This window comes from Onychostruthus taczanowskii, unplaced genomic scaffold (assembly GCF_017590055.1).
Source record: "Onychostruthus taczanowskii isolate IOZ18803 unplaced genomic scaffold, ASM1759005v1 scaffold73, whole genome shotgun sequence".
NCBI lineage: Eukaryota > Metazoa > Chordata > Aves > Passeriformes > Passeridae > Onychostruthus > Onychostruthus taczanowskii.
The window spans coordinates 928,803-953,543 of NW_024505118.1; the positions used below are offsets into that span (position 1 = coordinate 928,803).

At 36.8% G+C, this 24,741-nt stretch overlaps 1 protein-coding gene across 5 annotated transcripts in view; it reads left to right on the forward strand.

The window, feature by feature from the left end:
* Positions 1-24,741, forward strand: part of CBLB (Cbl proto-oncogene B) — a 128,495-nt gene that overhangs the window by 64,811 nt on the left and 38,943 nt on the right. For all 5 annotated transcript variants that reach the window (XM_041422450.1, XM_041422453.1, XM_041422452.1 and 2 more), the window contains exons 4-9: positions 2,647-2,793; positions 13,851-14,007; positions 17,781-17,902; positions 20,031-20,168; positions 21,695-21,782; positions 24,036-24,167. In XM_041422450.1, coding sequence (XP_041278384.1) covers positions 2,647-2,793; positions 13,851-14,007; positions 17,781-17,902; positions 20,031-20,168; positions 21,695-21,782; positions 24,036-24,167 — 784 coding nt within the window. The remainder of the gene's footprint in view (positions 1-2,646; positions 2,794-13,850; positions 14,008-17,780; positions 17,903-20,030; positions 20,169-21,694; positions 21,783-24,035; positions 24,168-24,741) is intronic.

The following is a 24,741-nucleotide window of genomic DNA, read 5'->3' on the forward strand; positions in this document are numbered from 1 at the left end:
AAAGTACATTGCTGAAACGGATAGACATCTTCAGGCAAGTGAAATGCCCAGAGAGGGAGAATCATTGGCCCACCCCAGTGCCATCATGTCTGCACCATAATTGTTGAAAATCATTTCTAAAATCAGTGAGCTTTATATCTTTGCCTCAAGAAGGGACTGAGATCTAGTATCGCATAAGCATATCTGAGCAAAAACGGTGCAATATGCGCTTTGCAGTTCTAAAGAAAAAGTACGTAAGTGAAAAATTGAGGCATGATTTATCATGGCTTTTTGATACCAAAGCAGGACTTGAGATAATGATCTCATAGAGTAAGAATCAAAATTAAAGAGAAAAAACCAGATGTCCTGCATATAAATTACCAGGAATTTGTCATCTCTTACTGTTTGTACATGCTGTGATGTATGTTCAAGCACAGGCAAGCTTCTAGTTGGTTTCAAGTTTCACCTTTGCCATCAGATAAAAAGAAGCTGTCTCAGATGTTAAATTATTTTTTTCTTGTTCGTACAAAAGGAAACCAAAAATAATTTCACTTTTTTCCTTTCGTTATGATTTTGTGTACTGGAACAGAAGTGTCCTGATGCACTTAGTGACTGTTGTTGTTCTAAGAGGGAAGGAAGGGGCTTTGTGATTTAGATGGAGCCTTTTGGATGGGTGTCTCTCCCATTTGTGCATTTGCTGCCCACATCCTAGCAGCTGTTGGTTGTGGCCGTGTCCTGTGCAGCTGTGCCCAGCAGGCAATGCCTCTGCAGGGACAGACACAACCTGCCCTCTGGGCAAGAAAGTGCCCCAGCTGGCCCCTCTGTGTGACTTCATCCCTTAACTCACCGCAGGGCTCCAGCCTCAGGGATCCAGCAAGCTCACTAGGTGAATTTGTACCTGAAAATAGCCCCTGCAGCACAGCACGCTAATGTGGGACACTGATTGAGTCAGGCAAGGCAGAGCTCTGCTCAAACTTGCACCGAGTTGTGTTCCCATCTGTCCCAAGTGCAGAAAGCTTCTTGTTTAATCTCGGGTCTAGCACAGACCAAGGAGGCCACATGAAAAAAAGCTGTTGCTTGCTCCTCTGTATCAGGCTTGAGTTCTGAGGAGTAAAATAATAAAGAATACATGAGTGTAATTAAAATACAAAGGAAATAGGGAGAGGGGAGAGCAAGGAACTACTGAGCCTCATAGTTATAGACATCTGATTTGCTGAAGGAATTAGAGGACTCTGAGTGACTTAGCCCTATAGCTATTCTTAATCTTGAGGGAAGGGAGAGTGTATTCATCGGGGATTGCTTTGTTTGTTTTAAATTACTTATGTTTTCACAACAACTTTATCATCATTTTCTTGGTAGTAAAACCTATAGTAAATCCGCAACACAGCTTCCACAGAAATCTCTATTATAAAGCTCACAAATGTAGTTGAAATAATTACCACTTCAGTGCTAAATTGAGCATTCTTTTAGGAAGACCCCAGGAAATATGTTCAACTAAAATAGATGTCTATCTTAATATTTCCATGTGTCAAGAAACTTAAGAATAATTTTGAATTTATTTTAAATACTGTCTTTAAACAGACAGCATTTTAGTGTGGTGTTCATTCAATTGCTTGTGTAATTTTTAAATAATACCTGAGATGGTTAAAGCTGAACTGGCTTGACATACATAGGACACTTCTAACACATAAAAGTACTCCAGTAGAATTCACAAGAATACAAATCCTTCATCATCTCCTCTGTTTTGTATATTAGCTTGGGAAATGGCCCTTTTTTTTCCTGCAAGGAGCATCAAGGAATCTCCAGGCATAAGCTCTCATAAAGTTTCCTTCTTCTTTCTTTTCTCCTCTCCTCACCATTTCCAACAGATTTTTCTGTAGAGAAGGATTATTTGCATTTAAATATTCTTTGTTCTTTGCACTAGATGGGATTTCTGTGCCAAAAGCCAAGTAATTTTTGATTAATTGATATAAGCTTGGAAAATGTATGGAAATGAGACAATAGCAAAGAAGCTTGATTTTTTGTTTAGTTTACAACAAGATTTTTGTTTATAATATGCTAGTGAAAGCAAGTTTTAACTAGAGAGCATTTGAAAGGAGAACAAGAAGATACACTAAGAGAAACCTAAAAAAAAATATATATATAAAACTATCATAGGAAAAAGGAGTAAATCTAGTTCTATGCCATATTTATATTTCTGGAAACCTGCAATGAAACAAGTTTGTTGTCACATGCAAAACTATAACTTTAGATTTTTGAGTGTGGGGTAGTTTTTTTGTTTTCTTTGTTGGTTGGGGATTTTTTTTTTAAATGTATGAGCTGTCTAATTAGTATAAATTCTTACTTCTGCAATGAGTAAATTAAATAGAAACACACAAGCGTAATGCACAAGAAGTGTATCTGAAAATGCAGTTGAGAACTCTAATTTGTTCTGTTTCCAAAAAGTGGTTTTATATTCATGGAGACTTATGATAAATATGTCCTCAGAAGTCCGTGGAAACACAAACCACTGATTTGTATTTCTTTGTGTTTTCAGTTGAAAGCTCAGTGTTCTTGTGTCACACAGTGATTGTTACACAAGTGGATGTGATATGTGAAATACTGAAAGATTAAATTTATTAAATTCGAAGGATTTGATGTGATTTTTTTTCCTTATTATATCTGCAGGAGAAACCTTACAAAGCTGTCTCTCATCTTCAGCCACATGTTAGCAGAAATCAAGGCTATTTTTCCAAATGGACAATTCCAGGGTGATAACTTTCGCATCACCAAAGCCGATGCTGCAGATTTCTGGAGAAAATTCTTTGGAGATAAGTAAGTAACTTTTGTGAAATCCTCAATTCTTTCTAAACATAAGCATTAAAAGAATGAACTTGTCACAAATCCAAATAAGGATTGGTGGGTGTTTTGAAGATAATTTCTCTTCTAGGTCTTTAAATTGGCTGAAATTGCTGAGTTAATTGTTAGTGGGGTTTTTTTTTTTCTAATGCTGTAATTTGCTCAAAGGTAGTTTTGTCAAGGGTGCTTAAGTTCAGTCTTACTAAAAGAAGTTGATTTGTTCCATTATAGGGTGGAAATAGTACATTACTTTCACGAAGTATATGGCAAATAATGTCCTTTCATATTAAATATATATATATATATTCTGTAAGCAAAAACTCTAAAGTCTGAATTGGGAACTTGATATTAGTTTCATGGACAGTATGTTTCCTTACCGTTCTAACTACAACAGTATTTGGTGGAATGAAGTATGTGAAATGTAGATATGTGATTTAATTCATACAGCAAATGCAGTAATGAAAATGTAAAAGTAGGCATATGTGGGGTTTTTGGTTTGTTTCTGGGGGGGAAAAAAAAACCATTTTGAATACACATATAAGCTAGTAGAAGATGTGCAGCTTGTCCACTTTCTCATGTGTAATGTTTATAAGTGTAACAGTGACATAAGAGGAGTGCCAGAGGCAATAGGTTGGTGTATTTTTCATTATAACAGAGCAGTCATTATGGTCATCAGCTCTGGTATCTTGGACAAAGTATGCAGAATAATTTCTGCAACAATCTCTTGCATCTTCTGAGCATAAACATCTCTTTAAAGTAAATAATTTTTTATTTTGAATACCAGCGTAGTAGGTTGGCACTTCTGCAAATCAATTCTCTTCAGTGTGAACCTGCAAGTTTCACTTCCATGGTTTTATTTGTTAGTCTAAACACACTCACTGTCAGTTTTCCTCTCTCTGGGTTCATGGTAGTGTTTTCTGGTGATTTCTTTCCCACGTAAGTAATGCCAGAGTGTGATGAAGTCGCTATATCAGTCCTTTGTTTATTAGAGAAAAGGAATTTAATCATGTTCTATGTTACCCATTTTAATGTGAATATAATTCTCAAAATAACTTCAAAAGTTCAGCTAAAGTTTTCTGAAGGATAACTTAAGTGACATGTAGGGTTCTCTATCAGACAAGGCTTTTCAAAAACATGTCAGTCAAGAAAAGAAAAACAGGATCTTTGATAAAATGACTAATGATCATGTTTGTTCAGTATTGCTATTTTTTCTTCCTCTCTTTTCCCCTTTTGCTCAGAACTCTCAGCATTTAAATTTCCTTGTGGTACTTCTCTTTTCCTGTTGGGCTCTGTCCTTGAATGACCTTTAGCAGATGTCTTGATTGCAAATTGCATTTCTGTCATTGGGATTTACAGCTCTCCTGCTCTGCAAGCTGCTGTTCCTTTCTATCTTTTTATCTGAGCCAGTTTCCTCAGCTCCCCTATTCTCTGTGCTGTCTCTTTGCTATTCTCTGCTGACTTCTACTGTCTGTGGGAGTTTCAAGAGATTTCCTTCAAGTTTCCTTACAATGGTCTGGTCCTGCCAATTTCCACTGGGAGATGACACAATACATAGGTGTTTGAGGGGTCAGACAGTGGGATACTGTAACACGTCAGTAGGTTTTTATCAGAACAAGGTTGGTAAGGAGAATCTTTCAGCTGCATCACTTCATCTGAACAGTTCAGCTCTGCTCTTGTCTTTTTTTGCACATACTTAATCTCTTCTCACTTGTCTCCTGGACCTCTAAAACCTTTTGTGGCCCCAGAGCTCTTGCCATGCCTTTTCTAGGCATTGTTTCTTTCCTGCTTATTTCAGTTTCTGTATAGAATGCAACTTTAAATATAAACCTTCAGTAAAAACCCTCTGACCTTCTCTGCTCTCCCCTGTGTACGGTAGGGTTCTTTGTTGTGTTTTTTTTTTTTTTTTTTTTTTTTTTTTTTTTTTTTTTTTTTTTTTTTTTTTTTTTGTTTGGTTGTTTTTTTAGGGAGGGTGACTGGATGTATAGGTTTTGTTGGCTTTTTGCCTAAAACATCAATTCATCCAAAATGTCTAAGAATCAAAGCAGTTTGGTGACATGCAGTTAAACATATGTATTGTTGGTTTTGATGTGTAGCCTGAATTTTTTTTTTGAGTTATTTCTGATCGGATGCTTTACTTCCAGACCAAGTAAATAAGCACAGTTGCTGGTGTTCCCAGCTCTTCTCCAATAAAGTGAAGCTGGTTTTGATGCCTGTCTTCTAAGCAAGGAGCAGTAGATCAGTGCTTGGCAGCCTTGCCATTACCTCAGGTTTAGTTAACTGTACTTAAGTACCTATAAAACATGTAACAGTATATATGTCAAGCAAACAGATGAGAAAAAAGTTTATTTGGCATTATGTTTAATCTCTTTGTTAAACAAAATGCCTGAGGCTTTTTAAACATTAATTATTTTCTAATCCTTTTAGAAATATACGGCAGACATATCTGTAAGCCACATCCTTTACAATGGACCTGTTGTGACAAATTAGTTTGCAAATATGCTGGTATCACTTCCCTAAAAGGAAAGCATACATAAAGGCTTTGCAAATGACTCATAATATCTTTTTCTAACCTGGCCACCTAAAGGTAGGCCCTGGGACATTCTGACCCCCAGGTCTACTTAGGCTGTTCAGGGAGGAACTTAATTGTGTGTTCCCAGGCTGTAGCTCTGTTTGCAGGGCAAGCCTGGACCCCTCACTTGTTTCTGAACAGTAGCCCTTACTTTGGGTTCCTGACTAACCCTGATCAAGATTAGAGCATAAATAAAAAGTTGTGCTGGATCTTGGCTTCTGATGCTAAACTGTAGTACAAAAAATAGGCAGTTTGATCTGATTGGAAGGAGGGAATTTGAAGCATTAGATTAATTCATGATTTTTTTTAACACAGTATTATCATAAAAACCTTCCTGTTTCTAAACATAATGAATTGGATGCTTTTTTTATCGAATCAACTTTTTGCACTCATTTCTTTCTGAAATAATACATTCTTAAATTTTTAATTTGAAGTATTTTAAATAGCAAGAAGGTCACCAATAGTAATTTGTATTTTTAAGTTGAGTGTTTGGCTTTCAGTTTTTGTAAATATGGCCTACAATTCCTTTTACAGAAAGCAACTTGTTGCAGTTTGCTGAAGACTGAAATCCAATATGCACAGTTTTCACAAGTCCAGTTTGTATGTTAAAAAAAAAAAAAAAAAAAGAATGATTGTTTTTTTTACTGCTCTTTTCCAGTGAATGGGGAACTTTTAATTTTGTTGGTTACATTTGTCTGTCTGAGCACTTGCTGCAAAACTGTGCACCTGCAACTAAGTTTACTTATCCTGTTACTAATAAGTGTCATAGTCTGCAGTCTTTCTTTTTGTGTTTAGAGCTAGTCAAGTGTGAATTCCTGTGGCTTCAAACTCATGAGCAAAATAAATGGCTGGGCTCTTTGATCACACATCTAGCTACTCTTTGGATTTCTGTTGAAAACACTGCGTGTAGAACTGAGTGTGCAGTGTGTACACTGTGTGTGCACTGAGTGTAGAGCTCAGCAAGCAATTAGAATGGCTCCCTCAGAGCAAAGTGCTGAGATAACCACATATTCTTGGCCTTTGAATACCTTCTCAACTTTCACTTTTATGGTGCACCCCTAAAAAACTTCTAGACAATGCCAGTATTTGGAGAAGCTTATCTGGGAGATAAGCTTATTTTTGAGAGCAGCAGATATATCAATAGTGGAAATCATCAGCCCTCACAGAGGCAGAAAGTGTAAAAGGAGCACACAGTCAGAGCCTTTACAATTGTGAGGTTTTTCCAGTACTGCACATTTCAGAGGAGAACGGGAGACCTTGGAAGTTACGGGATGTTTGGAAGGGATCTGGAGACACAATGTGGGGTTTAGGAGTTTATAGGGAGGATTGATAAATCAAGGCAGGAGATAATGAGATTTTGATTGTCTGGGTGGAAGGAGAAGGGTGCTAATAGCCATATGAAGAAGGAAAAAGTGGAGGTATTGATTTCTCTGCAAGGACAAAGTAAAAGATGTGTCCAAATTAGGGAGTAGGTGAGGGGGTCAGCAGTATTCAATAGAAAGCCCAGGATTATTTTGGTGTTTGGATTTTGTCAAGGAAGCTGGCAGAGAAGATGATATATCAGAGAGTTGGGGAATAGACTGTTTGGATTTGATTTCTGAAAACAAAAATCAGGAATGAATGAGAACATTCCAAATGCTGAATGCCTGGAATAAGTTGTCTCTGGCATTTTCACAGGCTATGTGAAAAAAGAGAGCCTCTTGAACAATAAAAAGGAGCTGACTGAAAGCCAACTAAGAAATAAGTTGGCACAAGCTTTATCTATAGCAAGAAAGAGCTTGACAATGTCAAAAGCAGGAAAGTGCTGAAGTTGAGAATATCTGATTTTTTTGAATTTGTAGTGATGGCTGGAGTACCATGATTGGAGCAAGTGGTTTCAGTGGAGTGAATCTTCACCCCAGTTCACCTTTATAGCTGTACTGAAGCAAGTGCCAGTTACATGTACATCTGAGCTGTAATGTTCAGCGCAACTGTGAAATTGTAAGGCATGTAATCAGCAGTTACATTTGTTTACAGATCCTTTAGTAACCCCCCCCCCACCCAGTGGGTTGTAAATGTGCATATAAAACACAATCTGATAGCATCTTCATTACCAACATTTTATTACTGTGTAATGCTTGATGAGAATTTCCCTTGATTTCTGACTAATTTTAGTAGCACCTTACATCTTCCACTGGTTTTTTTGGGTTTTTTTCCCTGAGTAGAAATGTGCAAAATGCCACAGGGATCAATCCTGAACTGAGAAGGAGAGTAGGCAAGGTGACCTAACACATCTTTCAGCTTCTGAATTTGAGAACTACAGAAGTCATGCAGGGCTTGGTAACTATTAAAATTTGTTACACAAATTTGTGATTTGTGGCTGTCTTCACATTGCAGAATGAATCAGCAGAAAAATGTCAATATTCTTAGATTTTAATTTTTTCCATAGTTCTCCCATTTATTTAACTTTTAAGCTTTTTATTCTTTATTGTGGCACTTTTAAAATGTTAAAGCATTTTTGTTACAGTTTTCAGGTAAATTGAATTCCCACCTTTTAGTTGCTGAGGAAATAGAAATTCTTTCACTGTTAGGATCAAAGACATTACTATTTTAATGTTCCTGTACTTTTTTCCAGATGAGGCCTGAAATGTATTTATTTTTTATTGGAATTTATGAAAAAAATGTCGTTATTGATTTCTCTATAGCAGTTAAATAGTGCATTTCAAATTGATATTCTAAACTTTGGGTAGCTGTGGTTCTGCTGTGGTCAGTGCTTTTTGGCTCAGGATAGAGCAGACACAGCCTCAGTGGTTTGGGTTCACAGAAGAAGCAGTAAAACAGGCAGACCACAAAGTACAACTTATCTGACAGTTAAATGTTTTCAAGTTCAAGAGACCTCAGATAATCTAAGTTTTCATACCTTGTTAATCCCCTTAATTTATTACTTGATTTTCTGTTCTTGCTGCTGATAGTGCCCAAGAGCCCCATTACTGCCTAAACAGTGTAAAAACACAGACTGAAGAGTTGGTCATGGCCCAAAGAGCTTCAACTCTGAGTATGAACTGAAGTGTAAAGGGAAGCCAAAGACAGAGATGAAAGCAGAAGAGGCAGTGATCCAAATGCCATCACCTTCATCACTGTCAAGATAGGTGTTCTAGCAACATGAACTTTTAAAGAAGAGGAGAGGAACAGAAACAGGGCTTTTGGAGGGTCCTTCCTTCCTTGGCTGATCAGTAGCACAGGCTTACTGATAAACTTGTTTAAACTTGAGCTAGAGACAGAAGGCACTGTCTGGGTGCTCTGGAGACAGGAATCTCTCTAGACCTCTTTCTTACAAATGCAAGATGAAAAAGTTTGATTAAGACAACAGGTAATGTTATAAAGAAGAGCAAATCAGTAGAAAGTTGCAAGACAAGATTAGAGGATGAAAAAGAGCAGTCCTCACAGCTGTTCTGGGAAACTAAGAATAAGGTTAAATGGCAGGTACAAAAGACAGAAAGTTCTGATCCTTGGCACACGAGATTGTGAGACATTCTCCATGGATAGGCAGGAGAGGCAATGGTTTAAGTACAAAAGGATGTGCAAAAGCATGAGCGTGCTTTGGATTTGTGGTTAGAGATCAGAATGGAAAATATAGAGAAGTGTTTCATTTGGGGACACTTGGGGAAATAGAGTTCCTACATGTCTTAAGGAACTTGCTGTCTCTCTAGCAATGTTGTTACACAGCTTTGGAAGTGGCTTTTTTTTGGTGGTATATTTTCTCCATTTCATAAGGTTGATTTTCTCTCCTTTACCTTCTCTGTTCTCATTAAATTAATCTGTATTTGTTTGGAATGATGTCACTATTTAGCAATTGTACTGGCATGAAATGGCAGAATTCCTTTTTACCCTTAGGACTGAACTTCTCAAGCCTTCTGTGTGCCAATTATTTGCTTTGCAGTTCAGAAGCAGTGGAAACGTGGCCTATCACTGAAAACTGAAGCAGCAGTCTTAAGAAAATGCTCTTTTCAGTGGTGATAAGTCAAAATCCACATAGCTCACTTCAGACTTACAAAGAATGTTCTTTCTATCTGGGTCAGTATTTGCTTGAATATTTTTGAGATTGCTCTGGAAACAGTAATGGCCTTTTCATGGTGTGTTTTTTGGCAACATTTGAGAGAGTTGCTTACAGACAAAAATGTTCACTGTAAGTGTAAGTTATACAGGTAAATGTTTACTTCCCTAGACATTCTTGTGGTCTGCTCTGGCTCAAATGGAAGCAGTGTCACTTGACATTCCAGGATAGCTGTATTTCTGCAGTTTTACACAAGTGCTGTACTCTTCACGCTCGGGAAATATATGCTTCATCTCCAGGTTTATTTTAATGTCTTTTGCTTTTTAATAATGTAACAACACTTGGGGAGTTTAAGAAAATCCCATGTACACATGATCAGGGCAGGAGTGAAGACCTAAATTCCTGTGCTAAATTGCTTGAAAATCACATGCTAGACACTAATCCTTTTCCTTTAAGCATGTGGAAGTTGTGTGGGTGGTGTTTAAAGCACTGTGTTTGAGATTATAGAGTCATACTTTGCTTTGGTGGGTGCCAACAATAGTAAATAGATACCATCCTATATAACAGTGTTTTTAAAATCTGGTGTTTCAGTTAGAACACTTTAGAATTCATAGTTTTTCAAATATACTAGCTAGATGTACTATTGCAGAAGAAAGGGAAAGAAGTAATGTCATTTAGAGAGGCCTGTGGAGAAATGGCTTATTTTAGTGTTTTTGAAAGGAGAAATGGCTTATTTTAGGGTTTTTGACAGGACTCTTTAAGAAAACAATCCCAGGGTAAATACCAAGATCCAGATAGTTTTGTTGGCTTCAGAGATGCACAGAAAACCTCTTAAAGAAATATTTTTCAGGATCATTTGTTTTATTTTGTTTTCATTCCTTGAATTGGCATGGGCTTGCTTCTACTCTAATGATGAGGAAAGGTGGTACAAGGACATGTTGTCCAAATGATTGGCAGGTAGAGATTTGGATTTCCTTGTAAAAGGTCCTTCTATTCTCTTACTGCTGTACGTCATGTACACTGTAGCTTTCTTCATGTTTCCTTCTAATATTATCTCTGAAGATTTTTGAACTGATAGAGGGTTGCAATAAATTGACATGGAGCACAGTAGCAGTATGTATATGGAATTTGGTCTGATTTTCCTTTTCCTCTAATTGTATTATAAAAAGAGAAGTTGTTGCCAAAGCTCTGGGTATATCTGTTTGTAATGTGTGCATATGCAGTAGTGCTGTGAAATTTGGGCATCAAACCTTTGAGGGAAGAACAGTCACTGTTTCGTACCATTTCTCCTGTGAGAGACCCCCCAGAATATTGTCTCAGCTGGAGTCAGTCATGGGCACTTCTTCTACAAGGGATAGCTTATGTAACTACAGTTAAATACCTGAAATACTGCGACCTGCACTTCCTCAGCCTAATTCTGTAGACAACTAATGTTACCAGGATATCAAATCACATCTTTCTGATGAGCTGAGGCAGAGCTGACTGACTCATCTCCTAGACAAGTGTCCACAGGTTCAGCCTAATAGCATGAGGCATGTGGAGAATATCTGCCAGCCTCTAGTGCAAGGTATCATTAGGACATGATGCAACAAATATTACAAAGATCCCTGAAAATATTTATAGGAGATGCCTTCTGTGCTTCAGGAGCTGAATGTGGCAGGCAGTGGTTCCATTGCAAACAGGATTTTATTTTTTTTCTTCCTATAAGGACAGGTGTTTTATGCATGTAAACATATGTATCTATTTAAATGACAATCTAAACTTGTTATCAACTAGGACAGTCCCAATCTCAACCTTGGCCCTGTTCTCTTTCCCCTTCCACTGCCTCTGCCACCAACCAAAACCCAAATTAAAATAACTCTTTAGACTTGAGTCATGAACAGGTGCCTTCAAAGGCTGTGTATCCCCTAAAACACAAGAAAGCCAGAGCAGTGAAATGTTAATTCAAACAGAAATTCAACTTGCCAGCCATCTCTGAAAGCTTCTTTCATGCTTGTGACCCCTCCCAGATCTCTGCCAGAGGACATGTTTCTCAGGGTGCCTGAAAGGTCACCGGGTTTCAGTGATGTAGGAGCAGGAGGGGAGAACACTGCAGAAACCTTCACCTTGTGAAGACTCAGCAACACCTGCATTTAGTGGGTGTGTGCTGTCTGCAAGGTCTCAAAGAGCTCAGCATATGTGTGAGTAAACTGGAGAGAGACACTGGGAGAAATAATCCTTGGTGCTGGTTCAAAGTATTTAGGAAGGATAACTCTATAAAATAGCTGCTGAGAAATAGGAGTTAACAGGTTTCAGCAACTAATTCACACCTTTATTTAAAGAAAACAGAAGATAAAAGACCTATCCCACAAAACTGCAGAGAAAAAAAAAACTGCTGAATTTAGTGCATTTTAAATTTGGGCCACTACTATTCCAAGCACTTGTTCTTGGAGAAATCCCAAAAAATAACTTTAGATGTTATTTCATTAGCTAATCACTCATTTTCCAACATCTGTTTACTGTCTTAGCCAAAGTACTAGCCAACAGAGCCCTAAAAACATACTCTTCTGAAGACTAGTTTTTTGTGTTGCTAATGGAGTTTTGGCGGTGCAGGGTGTTAGTGAATAGACAGCCAAAGATCCTACTTATTAATTGCATCTAGGAAGCGGTCTTGTGCAAGGCATGAAAAACCAGTTGTTAAGGTGTAGTATGTCTGTGATCATATCTGATAAATGCTCTATTGTTTTTTTTGTTTTAGGGTTATTGTCTAAACCTTTAAAAAAACTCAAAGCAATAAAATTAATACCTCCCCTGCAAAGAAAACCCAAACAAAAAACTCACAAAACCCACAGTCAACCCTGAAACTTTTCTAACCCCATGTCAGCATGATCCCAGTGCTGTAACCACTTAGGGTAGTTTATAAAGAGAATCATAAAACATTTTGGTGCCATGGTTACAGGTGCTAAATAAGCAGTAGGTGCTTGAACTAAGACAACTTTATCACCACAAAAGCACAGATTTTTCTATTTTTTTTTTTTTTTGCCTGAATGTAATGCAATGTTTTATTCTCTCTATACCCTAATGAAAATTTGATCTGCATTCTTTCATAAATGGCATCTGATGTGGTATCTCTCTTCAGCTCTTTGTGGTTTCCTGTTTTTCATACACAGATGAAAGTCTCTGCTGAGATCTATTAAACTTCCCATTTTGTCATTTATGACTTTCTCAATACAAGCCTGCATGTAACAAGTGGATTTCATTGCACTTAGAAATGCAGTGAATATCTTATGGAATAGAAATACAGGAGTGTATCTTTAGTTGTACTTCAAATTACTGCTTGTTTTAATTTAGGATAACTGCATAGTATTTGTTGCACAGGGCAAACTTAATACAGTTGATTCCTCCCCATCATATTAAGTAATTTATATTTCTGCATGAGAAAAAACTTAGAAGAGATAAGGCAGTTGGAACTAATAAAATTTACAGGAAATATTACTGAGTTTGTGAGATCTGTGTCTTTTGTTGATTTAGCAGTTATTAATTTAATATTACTGTGAACGTGGGAGATCTTGTCCTGAATAATTATGCATTGGTTATATTTTGGTTAATTAAAATGTTTTTAAAATGTCATGTAACCTGATCTCAGTGTGTGGCAGAACATTTTAAAGAAGTGTTAAGGCTTGGCAAAATTTTGATTTGAGCCTAATGACACAAGAAAAATTGCTCTTGTAGAGAGTGATAAGATGAAGCACATTCAAGTGATCAACCTCATGCCAGTTTCCAAATACAAGTACTCGTTTGGTAAGATAACTAACCTGCATTATCTTCAACTGTGCGAATAGAAACTGAATCTGACCGAACATGGCTTTCTGTGTTAGAAAGGACAATTCTAATTTCCTGTCTATTAAAGTTAATGTAACTGTCATGGCTTATGACAGGGCTTGGACCACTCTTAGTGGTATCTGGTTGATTGCTGTCACATTACTTGACCACTGTTCAAGAGCTTTAGCTATAGCAAAAATCACATAATTGTAGATGTTAAATTGTTACTTATTCTGGGAAGGGAGGCTGTGAAGAAAGGAGTTCTTTTACAAGCATAGAACAGGTCCTTTACATTATCTCTGAAAGGATGTGAGATTGTTTGCAACACCTGCTTGCTAGGGTATTTTCGTTTCTGCACCGTTCTTTTAGTTGTGCTCCTAAGGAAGCTTGAATATTTATCATTGTGAAATAAATGACACTTCAGCTGTGTTTAAAGGAAGGTAAGCCATTCTTGTATTTACTTAGGCTGCTTTCAGAAAACTTAATTTGTAAGGGTTTTTTTCCCTCTGCAGAGAAACCAAATTAATGTTACAGTTCACTCCTTTAAAAGTTCAGTTTTGATGTCTAAATGAGATGTCAAGTCTGAAATATGTTATTTCATTGAATTTATTCTTTCTATCTGTTTAACAGAACTATAGTGCCATGGAAGGTGTTCAGGCAGTGCCTTCATGAAGTTCATCAGATTAGCTCTGGTTTGGAAGCAATGGCTCTTAAATCCACTATTGACTTGACCTGCAATGACTACATTTCAATTTTTGAATTTGATATCTTCACTAGATTATTTCAGGTAAGATTTGAAAATTATAGATACTTGTGTGAATTGGAGATGCTTAGTGCCCTGAGGCAAGGAAAGAGATTTTTTTAAAATACTGAAAGAACTAAAACATTGCAATTTAGAAATAAATTGTGCATTTCTTTTAGTCCTTCAGAGGTGTTTGAGGCAGCAACACACACATCTGAAAAACTGAAAGCATCCAGCAACACCTCCTTCATTTCTGCACACATCTAGTGTTACTATAATAGCTGTTTGCTGCTTACTTTATTTTTAAATACATTCCTAGAAATGTAGACCTCCTGATAAATCAAGAGTTTTAGTTGTGTTTTTTGTAGTACATTTTTATCTACATATATGATCTGTTCCTGCAGACTCATAAGGACAGTTACATATTACTTTCTTTTAGGCTAAATGTAGGCCTAACTCTTTTCTTTATGAACATAGTTTTGCAATTAATGCTTATTTACAACAAGGAACTATATTTGGGAATAGCCTTAATTGTATTACTATTTATCTGAAATAAGTTTTCATCTATGTTATGTGTCTATTTTATCCTCATGTCTCTTCTACAGAACATACTTTAGGTATTTTAGTTAATATAGAAGACTGTACTGGTTTGCATACATATTAGATATACTGTTTCTGAAATTTATCACTTTGGATACTTCTTTTGTATATAGAAACCATTGAGATATACACCCATTTATTTGATAATTTATTTTCTTTACGGTGTACAGTGGTAAACTATTACGGAACCACAAGTTGCACTAGAGAAGGTTTAGACTGGACATTAGGAGAACTGTTTTCACTGAAAGTATTATCAAGCATTTAGGAACATGATTTAGTGGGGGACTTGGCAGTACTGGGTTAACAATTGTACTTAATGATATTTAAGGTGTTTTTCCAACCTATAAGAATATATCATTATTCTTTAGCCTGATGGAGATATATTCAAAATATCAACTTTACATCAAACCCGGGGTTGATGTTTCTTCTGTTTTCCACATTGTCCTGTGCTAATTGTTCCTTAGATGTCCCAGTTTTTTGTTATGGGAAAGGGTGCCATTATGAAGTTAATAGTAAAATCTGGCAGGAGGGGATTGATGATTTTAGTATATAGGGTTTTGATTTTGATTATCTCTTCTCCATTCTGAGTCAAAACATTGTCACAGTTGCAAATGTTAATTGTGTCAGTAATCTCTTTTTAATTGAACCAGAAATATTGGTCACTTATTTTCTTTGTGAGGCCACTGCTGGTTTGATTCATTACTGTGCCTTTTGCTAGAAGAAGAGAATTAGCAGTATTGATACATGTAAAGAGAGATGACTGGTAAGGGTTAACTTTTAATTCAGCAAAGAATCAGAGAGATATGTTTTGCCAAACAGATTAGGTGCAAAAGCTGTGTAACAGTTGAACTGAACTTGCACTGAACTTGGTCTGAGAACTTCTCCCAAGAGGTTACATTTTACTTCTCTAGTTTTTAAACAGCTTCTGTAACTATGTGTGCATACACCCACGGAGAGAAAATCCCAATTAAGTAATCAAAATACTGTTTTGCCAACTGTGGGTTATGTTACAGAAAAGCTGCATTTGTAATGGTGTTTATTCACAGAAGAAAGTACAACTCAGCTTTATGGAGATCCTGTGAAAGTGAAGTTGCTCCCCCTGCCTCCCCACTGTATGTATGCACAGCTTTAAGTGCTGTGTTCCCTGACCAGAGAGAAGCTTAGCACAGCAGAATATCTGGATGCTCTACAGGAATTTCAGTCTATTACTGTTAATATGTCCTTTGGTGTGAAAATGCTTCCACTGAAGAGAAAGGGAGGAAATCTTGTCCCATTCAGCACTTCTGCTCTGGTAAGACTCTGTACACAAGGCAAGCCATGGGTTCTTACCTTTGAATGGTTTGGAAGAGACCCTAAAGATTATCTCATTCCAACCTCACTTCCACTAGACCAGGTTGCTCAGAGCTCCATCCAACCTGAACACTTTCAGGGATGGGGCATCAACAGAAATGTTGTAGATCAGCTTCCCTGGGCAACCTGTTGCAGTGTCTTCATTACACTTGGACTGAAGAATTGCTTCCAAATATCCAGTCTAAACTTACAGACTTTCAGTTCAAAGCCATTTTCCTTTGTCGTATCACTCCAAGCCCTTGTGAAGTACTACTCCAGCTCTCCTGTAGACCCCTTTAGGTACTGGCATGCTGCTCCAGGTTTCCCCAGAGCCTTCTCTTCTCCAGGCTGAATAATCCCAACTCTCTCAGCCTGTCTTTATAGGAGAGGTGCTCCATCCACCTGATCATCCTGCTGTCCCTCCTCTGGACTTGCTCCAGCAGCTCCATATCCTTCCTGTGCTGAGGGCTGAAGAGCTGGATGCAGTTGTTTAGGGGGGTCTCATGGGAATTGAGGAGATGGAGAATTCCCTCCCTTGCCCTGCGGGCCACACTGCTTTGGGTGCAGCCCAGGACACACTTGGCTTTCTGAGCTGGGAGTTCACCTTGCTGGGTTGTGTCCAGCCTCTCATTCAGCAGCATACCCAAATCCTGCTCATCAGGGCTGCTCTCAATCCATTCTTCACTCAGCCTGTACTTGTGCTTGAGATTGCCCAATCCCCATGCAGGACCTTGCACTTGGCCTTGTTGAAGTTGTTGAAGGAGTTGGCAGGATGCAGTGTTGAATCTAGGACTGGGTTTTTTTTTTTTTGTTTCCTCCTTGCTTTTGGAGAAATTTAAACACTTAATGTATCTTATAGCCTCTGTGCTGAAACCTGTTTTCTATTCCATGTGTACAACTTGATGAGGTATTAATTTTAAAATAAATAGGTATTCATCTGTGTTTAGGTGGTGGCTAGGGTTTGCCTGGGAAATGTAACACTCCCAAGCAGAACTGTTAGGATAATCTGCTCAAGCATGTCACACTGGCATTTCATCTCTGCCTGATTAGCCCTCAGAAGTTCTTTTAAAGGGAATTTGTAGGGCACGTAATAACACAAGCCTCTTGTCTTATGTCACTTAACTTCATGTGCCTTGATCTTCTTAGAAATAGATTAAAAATCTGCACACCATTCAGTGTCAGTTTATTGCCTTCCAAATGTTGGCAATGGACATTTATATATCTGTATTAATCCACTACTTTAAAAAAATCATTCCTCATTTACAGTAATGGACTATTCCATATTCTTTGAAGTGATAGCATATCAGACATGTTTCACTGAGTTTTCTGAAGCATTTGCTATTGAGGTTAGCAAATACTTAGGTGAAGTATCAGTATTTGTTCTGTTTTCTGGCTTTAATGCCATTATGGTGACTGAAGAAATTAAGAAGCAGAGAATAAAAAAGGGAATGACAGCTCAAATTAGCAGCTTTATTGTGATTCATTTGCTAGTGTTACTTATCATAACTATCAAAGTTCTTCAAAACATCTCAGGCTTAATTGTGTTTTTATGAAACCATCATGGAGTCATACTTTCCAGATTCTAACTAAATATGATGTTTAATATTTTATGTAGCTATGAATAGAAGGTCTCTTAAATTCAGGGTCTTCAAAATCTCTATCCAAAAAGTTGTGCTTGGTGTTCTTGGAATAATTCTTTTGAAGGAGCAGTTGTAGCGAAGTTGGGTGCATAAGACAGTCCTTTGTAGCATTCAGACCTAAAGCAAAAGTGTGCATTTTTCAGCTGAAGCTAAAACACTTCGGGTGTTTCTAGCACACAGACTTGAGTTTTATTAGAAATACAGAACTATCTGGCTTAGTCTCTTTACTTGTTTGTCTTCTTTTTGTAGCCTTGGGGCTCAATCTTAAGGAATTGGAACTTCTTAGCTGTGACACATCCTGGATATATGGCATTCCTGACGTATGATGAAGTGAAAGCAAGGCTGCAGAAATACAGCACTAAACCTGGGAGGTGAGAGGTTTCATTGTGTATTGCTTTCCAAATAAACTTGCTGTCTTAGAGCCTACATAATTATGCTAGGTTCATACTTCTATTTTGCATATTTTTGCATTTTATTTAACACTCACTGCAGCACTGAAGAAGTGAAGCAAAAACTATCAAAATATCGTATTAGCACACTGAAGTCTAAATATGTAAAAATACACAGAAAGAAATTGAAAATAAATTGCTTTTTCTTTCTTCTTCTGAATCAGGTAAAACCAGCAATGCGTTCTTGAAAAGCATGTTTCAAAATATAATTTGATTTTCAAAATTTACATTGAATTTTTACTTAATAGTAAAACAAAAATCATCTTAACATCTTTCATGGTAACATTGAGGCTATCAATTTAATCTGTGCTTTTATGTTACTTTTGTGTTTCATGTCATTCTTTTCCTTTGCCTGTATCATTCTGTATCATAAACTCTTCACCTAGAAAAGCAATCAGATTAAAGATCATGACATGTAGAATTTTTAAATACTTCTGATATGGTTCTGTGCATAGTAAATTAGTTAAACTGAGCTTTTACCACTATGTCACTGTTGTCCTGGGTTTTCTATTTCACTTGGGAGAAAAATAAAATCAATAATAGATTTCATCCTATACTACTTACAATTTATTTTACTAGTTTTATCTTACAATTATGAAGCTTTTTCCCTAATTCTCCTTGTTGAAACTTCTGCAGAAGCACATAGTTAAAGTGCATTGCTTTGAAACTTATTAGTGAAGTCTGCCAACACTGATACCCATATTTTGTACTTGGTTTCTTTCAATTTTTAGCAAATACTATACCGTATCTTAAGTTACCTTAGTAATCAAGTCCATACATACAAAAATCTTGTGGTTCCAACAGAAAACTGCTGATTTTTAGCTTGATATTCATGGACACTACTACATAAGTCAAATAAGTTGATTTTGAGAGCATTTGACACATTTAGTATTTTCTCTGTTATTGATCCTGATGTTGAGATAGAGAAATTATCCCATGTAGCTTTTATGTTCCTTGTGAATAGACAGTTGGTTTTAAGGTAGCTTTCTAGTGCATATCAGAAAATTACTTTCTGAGTTGCTTAGGTGAAATGCTGGAATGGAAAAGAGGGGATACGAAGTGAAATTTCTTCTTTAATCTGACTAAAACATCCTGCAAATTACAAGATTCTGTTCAGATGAATAGTTAGTACTTCAGTGTAATGTGGGCCCTACTGAAGGTTGTAAGAGCTCTGTCAAACTTCAGAGAGGCTTAGATTTCTCATATTAGTTTGGAACGAAATAAAATACTGATGTGTAATTAAGAAAAGCTGCTCTATAATACAGAATTGAGTTTGTGGTCTTTCACTGTGAGATGCTTTTCTCAGTGAGGTTTTTGCATGTGAAATGGTGCCTGACATGAAAGGGGGTAGAGTTTTTAGTATGAAGCTCTATACATGCCCAATTCTGTTGCTTTTATCTTCCGTGCCTTCTGATTGTGCTCTCTGTCTACATTATGTATACTCTCAGCTACCACCTGTAACACAGAGAAGTATTTAAATCTAAGTCCAATTGTGTAGTTAATATTCGGTTTTTCTGAAACAGAAGTAGTATTTCCTTTGTTCACCTCCACAGGCTCACATAAAATTACCATTTTCTAGTAGAGCAGGTTTTATCATTCATCTTTCCTGTTTCTGTATAAATCCTAAAGAGGCTTTATATTTTGCCTTCCACTTGTTCAGGTGATTGGCCTGCACATGCACAAAAGGTGTGTGTTGTAGCTATGGAGACTGGATCATATCATACAATCTTCTTGAAGAGGTTTATGGACATGTCTGAGTGAAACTGCTCAGAGTGATTGTGCAGCTTTCACTCTGAGAACTAAAATAGAAGCAGATGAAAAGCAGGGGGTAGGCAGCTACTCTTACTTTATTTCTGCCCATGAGAAACTGACAGTGTAGAAGAGACAAGTTTATTTAAAATTCTACAAAGAACATGGCAGAATTGGGAATCTTACCCAAATGTTCAGGGACCTAATTCAATGTCTGAACCAGAGGCCATAACTGCTCTCTTCACTTCTTTTGCTGAACTCTGAATTACACTGACTTTTCATTCATCCTGTTTTTATCAAGCTACATTTTCAGACTGAGTTGCACTCGCCTAGGCCAGTGGGCCATTGGCTATGTGACTGGAGATGGGAACATACTGCAGACCATACCTCACAATAAGCCTCTGTTTCAAGCTTTGATCGATGGCAGCCGGGAAGGATTGTAAGTACTAATTCTAACAGCTACCATGGCTATGAAATCCTCATTTCCTTGTTCCCTATATGCTTATAAGGGTAGTTAAAGATGTTTAAAACAGAGGAACTGCATATGGTAGTTAGCATTCTTTCAGAGTTTAAGGACCATTTATTTAATTCATTTAAAAAACACTTGCTTCTAGTTAATTCCACTAACCAGGGTAACTGAAAGTTAACCAAAGTCATATCTCATAGCAAATTAATTCCTTGAGAAAATAAAATTAGACAGCTATTGCATTGATCCCTCCTTCCCCCCACAGCCCCCCAGGAGTCCCAAATGCACTTAAGCTTATTGAACAATTACTACTTCCAGTTATTAATGTGTCCGACTGTGGACAATGATTTCAAAGCTATGTAATTGCTTTTTTATATATTGTGCAGCCAGAACATTTTCCACATTCTAATAGTTTACTGAAAAGATTTATAATTATTAGAGAATGTAAGTTTATAGGGAGAAGTAGTATATTTTTGCTAGGTTGGCTGAAGTAACAGAAAAATATTTGGAGTCAGACTCTTTTCACTGGGATACATGTTTTGGTATACCCAATATAAATATATATAATGTGAAAGAAAAAGGAAAGGCAATTGATCAATCCTCAAAAGAAAAAAAAGATTGATAAATCTTTTGCAGTCTCATAATTTTCTCAGTCCTACACAGTCCAGTATTTTTTCATACCTGTAATAAAACACACTTGTATTGATAGTGTTTCTCTCTGGCAAAAACTGAGCAAACAAAAACTGGAGCCGAGAATATTTTATGCAGAGTGATATTTTTGTACCTCATGACTTTTTCATTATGTGACTTAAAAATATATGACCTTTAAGAAACTGTTTCTGAGTTACAGGTAACATAAACCTGAATATAGAACATCTTAGGGTTGCTGTAATATCATTTAACCTATTGTTAATTTCCCACACAATTGAAATGTTCCCATTGGTTCTTGCGTAATGTCCAGTGTGCATCAGAAGTTCTCAGTGTAGATTCTTGTCATAATATACACAGATATGGACATATATAGTATTGTGGCATATATAATATTGTATATATATATATCATAATACAGGTACACACAAATGTGTTACCTTCTTTTCTGCAGCTTTACTTGAAATAGTCTAATGAGCCCCGAGCATGATGCTCCCAGTGGGCAATCACTAGGAAGTAAGAATTCGCTGAGAAACAAAGATCTGAAATAATACTCTTTTGGGCTACCCCTAGGAGGTTATCTGCTAATCAAAGCTCAGATGCATAGTAGTGGTAGCTATCCAAGTGATGTCAAAATCCTCTGCTTTTATAAATATGCTTGAGCATGTGTCAAGATGAATATGTAGCAGTTCAGTTGCACTCAAAAGATAAAATAGATGGCTGAGGAAAGATGATTTATTTTAGTTAATGTCTACTGTAACTTATTCTGGCCCCTTGAAATTTTTTAAGTATGATTTAGCTAATAAAGCTCAAGAAATGTACACATTTGTAACAGTCTTCTTGTGATGCAGCTATCTGTTCCCAGATGGACGAAGTTACAATCCTGATTTGACAGGATTATGTGAACCCACACCACATGATCACATAAAAGTCACACAGGTATGTTGGCAGAGTTTTGAGTTACTTTATAATTTTCACTTCCCTTAGTATCTCACCTAGCAGTAATAATAAGCTTTGACTAAAATGTGAGTAATAAGTTCATAAGAGAGAAAATATGCTGTTGATAAAAGGGCTTAGGTGAGGAACAGGATAATAATAATCCTTTAAAGTGTACAGTGGATGGTGGTGCAGATGGTATGTCTTGGAATGTTTTGTTTATTGTGAGCCTTTTCTAAGTGAGAAGTGTTTCAAACAGCTACTAAAGGTTTTTCTGATGTTTATGTAATAGATTTATGTAGCTTGTTTTTTCCATGCTAATAACAAAGGCGATTACAGAAAATGAGGATCTAATAATAGTTTTGAAGCCTGAATAATAATGGTATAGTTGGTTGGCAAGTCCAGCAGGAAAAGTTCATATATCACAAAAATACCCGTTCCAGGTATTTTCTCCTTTCTTCTTTGCCTATGGTGCAGATTGAAAGAGTGCAGGGAAAGCAGCAGAAGTAGGTAAATGCCTAAACAGAGTCACATTGCAGAGAAAATTAGAATATGTAGTTGTGTTTTTAGTCTTGTTAGGTGATGATGTGATTAATTTTGCAGATATTTGATAGTCAAGTAGTAGGAAGTAACCACCCCAAGACAGATGCTTGATTAAAAAAGGGGCTGAAATTAATATTAGATTAAGGAATAGTGTGTAGAACATTTTTCCTGATTAAAACATCTGGAAGACTTGAGGATATGTTCAAAGAAAGACATCAGACAAGCACTGCTGTTCCAGATGGTCTTCTGTTTGTTCAAATCAAACTGGCTGACATGCTGAATCTTCTGTACTTCTGAGTGCATTCCACTCCAGAAGTGTTTTAGAAAAGTATTCTTTACTATCTATGTTATTATCACAAATACCATTACAAATATATCTGTTTTGTAAGAGAATTCCTAAAAACAATTACCTGAAGACAACCTGAATACTTCTACTTCTCTGACTTCCATCTTTTCCCTCCAGTCTTAAGATAATAATAAAAGAGTAATGGAGATTTATCTGGTATTTGTGTTGTGTAGAGCAATGCTCCAGCCCATATCTTCACTTTTTCTCAAAAAAAGAAGAAGTAACACATGGTCAATGACTACCTTGTTCTTCACAAGCCAATAATATTTTATTTTGAATCCATTGAATGAATCAAGTTATTTCTGCACATGTAGTGATGGGACATTATTAGCTAATTCTGATGGTAGTTCAACAGAGTCTGAATTATGTGAGTCTGCCTTAAATAATATATAACTGAAGAGGTTTAAAGTTGTCAGTATACCTCCTTAAATGCTGAAAAGATGGTATGAAAGTGGCTGCAGGGCTAGATTCATGCAGATGGATTCGTTGCTAGAGCTCCACCATAAACATCTTTAGTACACTGACTACAGCTGCAGATACAAGCTCTCTCTTTTTGTTTTCTCTTTTTCTTAGCCTCGTGTCCCCTCACTTCACTTAGCAGTAGCTGCTTTTTTTCCCATAATCTGGATTATACTTACTTTAGGCTTTCAAAATTTGGTTTTTCAAGGCTAAAAAAGCTTATTTCGATTCAAATGCATTTAACTGTCAGTTACCCAACAATAACTATTTCTAGAAAGCTGTTCTGAACTTGAGTTTTGTCTATTATTTGTTCCTTCAAATAGTGGTGTTCTACCTTCCTGTCAGTCTTGTAAGGATGCAAAGCACTGAGTAATTTGTGCATGACTGTTGCCAAGTTTCCTGAAGGGTGTTCTTCCATACTTCCTTTACGAGGATTGTGTACTTTAGCATACTGCTATACAACATCCTTGCTGTAGGTAAAAAAGCCCTCTTGCTTGGCAATTTTCAATCCAATAATCTTCTTAGTCCTAAATTCATACCTAGAAATTAAAATCCCAGTTTTGTTCCCATTTTTCACTTAATGTCTTCATTTTCTTCCTTTTATCTGCAACCAAAGAAAAGTAGGATTTGTGCCTTGCATTGCAGTTACATGTAACAAGTCTGTACAAAATCTAATAGGCACAGATATTTTTAACACTTTTTGGTATGTATTGTAGTATATCACAGTTTGGAAGAAGCAAAAATGTAAGCTGTTTCAGTGACGTTAGTGTGGCTTTTAGACAGATCAGTAGCAAGAGTTTTCTTGATTAATAAGTAAAGCAGATTCGAAAACAGGGCATTTGGAGAAGAATATTCTTTGTGAACAAATCATTGGAAAAAAATAATTGCTTGACCTTCTTTTGTTACAGGAGCAGTATGAATTGTACTGTGAAATGGGTTCCACATTTCAGCTGTGTAAAATCTGTGCAGAGAATGACAAGGATGTGAAGATAGAGCCTTGTGGACACCTTATGTGCACTTCTTGTCTTACAGCATGGCAGGTACTGTCATAGTTTAGTTGGTGGGGAAGGGGATAGATTTTTGTTACTTTTGCATTTACAATGTGGGTATATGTTTACTTTTCCAGGTGCAAGGATGTATATATTTAAAATTATAAGCATCCTCTTTTTCAAACCAGAAATCTGTGAAAATAAAGCTCCAGGAGTCTTTACAGTCTGGACTCGTAGTCTTGCCAAGGCCGTTTCCTGACTGCTGCTGAGTGGAAGCTACTTCCTGAGTCCAGCACCTACTCAGTACAAGCTGGGTATTTGGTGCCAATTCAGTCACTTAGGTCACTTCATGATGTATTTAAAAGGCACAGAGGACACAAAGCTGCTGGGAATGGATAACTGCATAGACAGCATTTTATAAGGAGAAGGGATGTCTTTGGTGAGAGAAGGATTCACTCACTAGAAGAGGTCATGAATTGACTGTGGAAAATTAAGCTTTTAGGATGCCTGAGTTTCACATTGTAGCATGCAAAGCACTGAAACACCTAGATGGCTTTAGATGCTTGTTGGATTAAGAGACTGAATAGAGGGGAAACTCCCTTCTCTCAAAGGCATTTATAGAACA